This window comes from Bos taurus, chromosome 23, assembly GCF_002263795.3.
Source record: "Bos taurus isolate L1 Dominette 01449 registration number 42190680 breed Hereford chromosome 23, ARS-UCD2.0, whole genome shotgun sequence".
Lineage (NCBI taxonomy): Eukaryota > Metazoa > Chordata > Mammalia > Artiodactyla > Bovidae > Bos > Bos taurus.
Genome location: NC_037350.1, coordinates 29231104 through 29235027, shown reverse-complemented (window position 1 = coordinate 29235027; position 3924 = coordinate 29231104). Strand labels below are relative to the sequence as shown.

At 40.3% G+C, this 3924-nt stretch overlaps 1 protein-coding gene across 1 annotated transcript; it reads left to right on the top strand.

The window, feature by feature from the left end:
- Window positions 1-2469: 2469 nt before the first annotated feature.
- OR12D2 (olfactory receptor family 12 subfamily D member 2) lies at window positions 2470-3423 on the top strand. Its single transcript, NM_001390440.1, has one exon. The coding sequence runs from the start codon at window positions 2470-2472 to the stop codon at window positions 3421-3423; it is 954 nt and encodes a 317-aa protein (NP_001377369.1).
- Window positions 3424-3924: the final 501 nt, after the last annotated feature.

Genomic DNA, 3924 nt, shown 5'->3' with positions numbered 1-3924 from the left:
CTTATATTATATTCATAGCATAGAGTAGAACAAGAAATTACTTATGTGATGAATATACAATGAACTTCTGCATAGCAAAAAAAAAAAAAAAAAAACAGTGACTTGCAATAGAAAGATGGACAAAGGACATGGCATTTACAATTAGAATTAAAGCTTAGATAGATGTCAGAACACATATAGATATCCTTTTTATAAGGCAGATAGAATATTTTTACCTAAAGGGTATAGCGACTGTAGCCATGAAATTAAAAGATGCTTACTCCTTGGAAGGAAATTTATGACCAATCTAGATAGCATATTCACAAGCAGAGACATTACTTTGCCAACAAAGGTCCGTCTAGTCAAGGCTATGGTTTTTCCTGTGGTCGTGTATGGATGTGAGAGTTGGACTGTGAAGAAGGCTGAGCACCAAAGAATTGATGCTTTTGAACTGTGGTGTTGGAGAAGACTCTTGAGAGTCCCTTGGACTGCAAGGAGATCCAACCAGTCCATTCTGAAGGAGATCAGCCCTGAGATTTCTTTGGAAGGAATGATGCTAAAGCTGAAACTCCAGTACTTTGGCCACCTCATGCAAAGCATTGACTCATTGGAAAAAACTCTGATGCTGGGAGGGGTTGGGGGCAGGAGGAGAAGGGGACAACAGAGGATGAGATGGCTGGATGGCATCACCGACTTGATGCACATCTGTTTGGGTGAACTCCGGGAGTTGGTGATGGACAGGGAGGCCTGGTGTGCTGTAAACATGGGGTCGCAAAGAGTCGGACACAACTGAGTGACTGAACTGAACTGAAAAATACACAATGAGAGACCAGCTTCATTCTCCTAGAGGGAAATGTGAGCTTGGGAATTCCAAAATTAAAGGAAATAATTTAGTGTTAATACCAACAGTGAAAAGTCAGATTGAAAAGAAAGCACTACTATTTTTCCCTATTCCTCTATTTTCCATAGAGCCACAGTAATAAATGAGGGGCATATTTAAAGATAATCATCTTTCTGTATGGATTAAAGAAATATGACTGACCCTCATGCCTTAAATGTCATAGCCCAATTTCCTTCCATTTTATACTTTTTCCAACGCAGGTCCCAAGATGAGAAAGTGTATCCATACCTTTGTCCCAGGAAATGAAAGATAATTTAAGAAAATTTGAGGCCACTGAGAATTGTACTGACTGTGGTTCTGAAACTAAGAGAGAAACAGGAAAGAAAAGAGGAAAAATGAAAAAAATGGAACTCAAGACAGGAATTCCCCAAGGAGAATTCTCTTATACTGCAGGTATAGAAAGGTATCTTGTTTATTCTTACAATACTCCTCTCAAACCCAGGGGACACCCTCTCTCATGTGTCACCCTCTCTCAGGTGTCACCCTCTTTATATATCTAAAGAACCATGGATCATAAACAAAAGGAAGAATTTCAGAAAGAAGAGGTTTTAGAATATGAAGAGCTTATACTATAATCCCAACATAAACTATCACTTCAAACATTTTTCCACTTTTTATTTTTCATAGTTTTCTACTGTTTATTTTTCAGAAGTGTAAACCTGGTCAACTTTCTTAACTATAAATTTGAACACAGAATCAGGTAGGAGAATGAAACAGGCTCAAAGTTGCCCATAGTCTCTGATTTTTGTTAGTGTTAAATTTACATACCGAGAACTTACAGTTGGTTTCCCATTTAATGATGGACATTGTATTGGTGGATTATGAAGGCTCTCTACTGCCTACATTTTAGTGCCATACCTCTAGACGTTCATCAAAGTAAGTGAGTAATCTCTAAAGATGCAGTGAAATAAATTATTTAATACAGAAAATCTGACTGCTGTTTTCTTTATACGTTAGGAAAAGGTTTTTTCCACCAAATGATTTTTGATACACTTTTGTTTTGTGGGTATAGAACCAAAAATAATGTTTGGCACACCATGTGTATCTTAAGCAGGAGTGATAATGTTTAACAATATACAAAATACACAAGATTATTAAGGAAAGCTACTCTGAATTCCTTGCTGCCAGCCTTCAGTAAAGGCGTAATAAAGTTTAGATGATTTCTCAAAATATTCTCTAGCTATAAAGGGGAATGTCCCATGGGATCCCTAGAAATGTTGCCCAGTTTATTCACTTTTTTACTGAGGTCACATCAAATCTTTTTCTTCTCCACTCACAGGTTTCCCAAACTTTGTGTATGTGCTCAGTTATGTCCAACTCTTTGCAACCCCATAGACAGTAGCACTCCAGACTCCCCTGTTCTCAAAATTTTCCAGGCAAGAATACTGGAGAGATTTGCCATTTCTTCCTCCAGGGGATCTTATTGACCCAGGAGTTGAATCCATGTCTCTTGCATTTATAGGTTGCTTCTTTACCCCTGAGCCACCAGGTAAGCCCTAAAACAACAAGGCTGTCCCTCAAAATATTATTGTCTAGATGGGAAATCCTCAGCTGCAGGACTCTGGTTCCCATGAGAGATATCATTCCATATGTTATTTTCTCTTTTCTTTCAAGTGATGCTGAATCAAACCTCAGTCACTGAATTTCTCCTCCTGGGAGTGACAGACATCCAAGTACTGCAGCCTGTTCTCTTTGTGGTTTTCCTTGCAATTTACATTGTCAATGTGGCTGGGAATGGAGTCATCATGATGGTTGTCACCTCTGATCCAAAACTCCATTCTCCTATGTATTTTTTCCTGGGAAACCTGTCATGTCTGGATATCTGCTACTCCACAGTGACTCTGCCAAAGGTACTGGAGAACTTCCTGTCTATCCACAGAACAATTTCTTTCTTGGGCTGCATAAGCCAGCTTCATTTCTTCCACTTCTTAGGTAGCACAGAGGCCATGTTGCTGGCCGTGATGGCCTTTGACCGCTTTGTGGCTATCTGCAAACCACTTCGTTATACTCTTATCATGAATCATCAGGTCTGTACCCAGATGGCTGTCACTATCTGGATCATTGGGTTTTTCCATGCCCTACTGCACTCAGTAATGACCTCACGCTTAAACTTCTGTGGTTCCAACCATATCCATCACTTCTTCTGTGATGTTAAGCCATTGCTGGAGTTGGCCTGTGGAAACACTGACCTCAATGAATGGCTACTTCATTCTGTGACAGGGACCATTGCCATGGGCCCATTCTCTCTAACCCTTCTCTCCTATTTCTACATTATTATCTATCTTTTCTTCAAGACCCGTTCTTGCAGCATGCTCCATAAAGCACTGTCCACGTGTGCCTCCCACTTCATGGTAGTTGTTCTTTTCTATACTCCTGTTGTTTTCACTTACATTCGTCCTGCCTCGGGTAGCTCCATGGACCAGGAGCGGATTATTGCCATTATGTACAGTGTGATCACTCCTGTACTAAATCCACTGATCTATACTTTGAGGAACAAGGAAGTAGAAGGGGCTTTGAGGAGGGTGATCAGAAGGAGACTCTGACCCTAAGAAATCTAGAGAATTCTTCCAAGGCATCAATAAAAAGGCTATGAGAAAGTTGAGATGTGAAATTAGACTGCTTTTCTAATTGTATACTGTTTGTGAAACAGAAGGCATTATATAAAGAAAAATAAATGGGAAACTCCAGTCTAGTTGTGTTAACAGTGTGTGACAAGGTAATGTAAGGGAAACTTGAATAAATAGGACACTATCCACAAAATCTTTTTTTTTTTTTTTTGTCTGTGCTGAGTCTTCATTGCTGTGGCAGCATTTCTCTGGTTTCGGCGAGTGGGGGCTTCTCTCAGGTCACGGTGCTCAGGTGTCTCAGTGCAGTGGCTTCTCCTGTTGTCACAAGTGGGCTTAATTGCTCCATGGAATGTGGGATCTTCCTGGATCAGGGATCAAACCAGTGTCTCCTGCATTGGCAGGCAGATTCTTTACCACTGAGCCACTAGGGAAGCCCCGTTGGAATCTTAATGTTGAATTTGTGTGGGGGATATAACT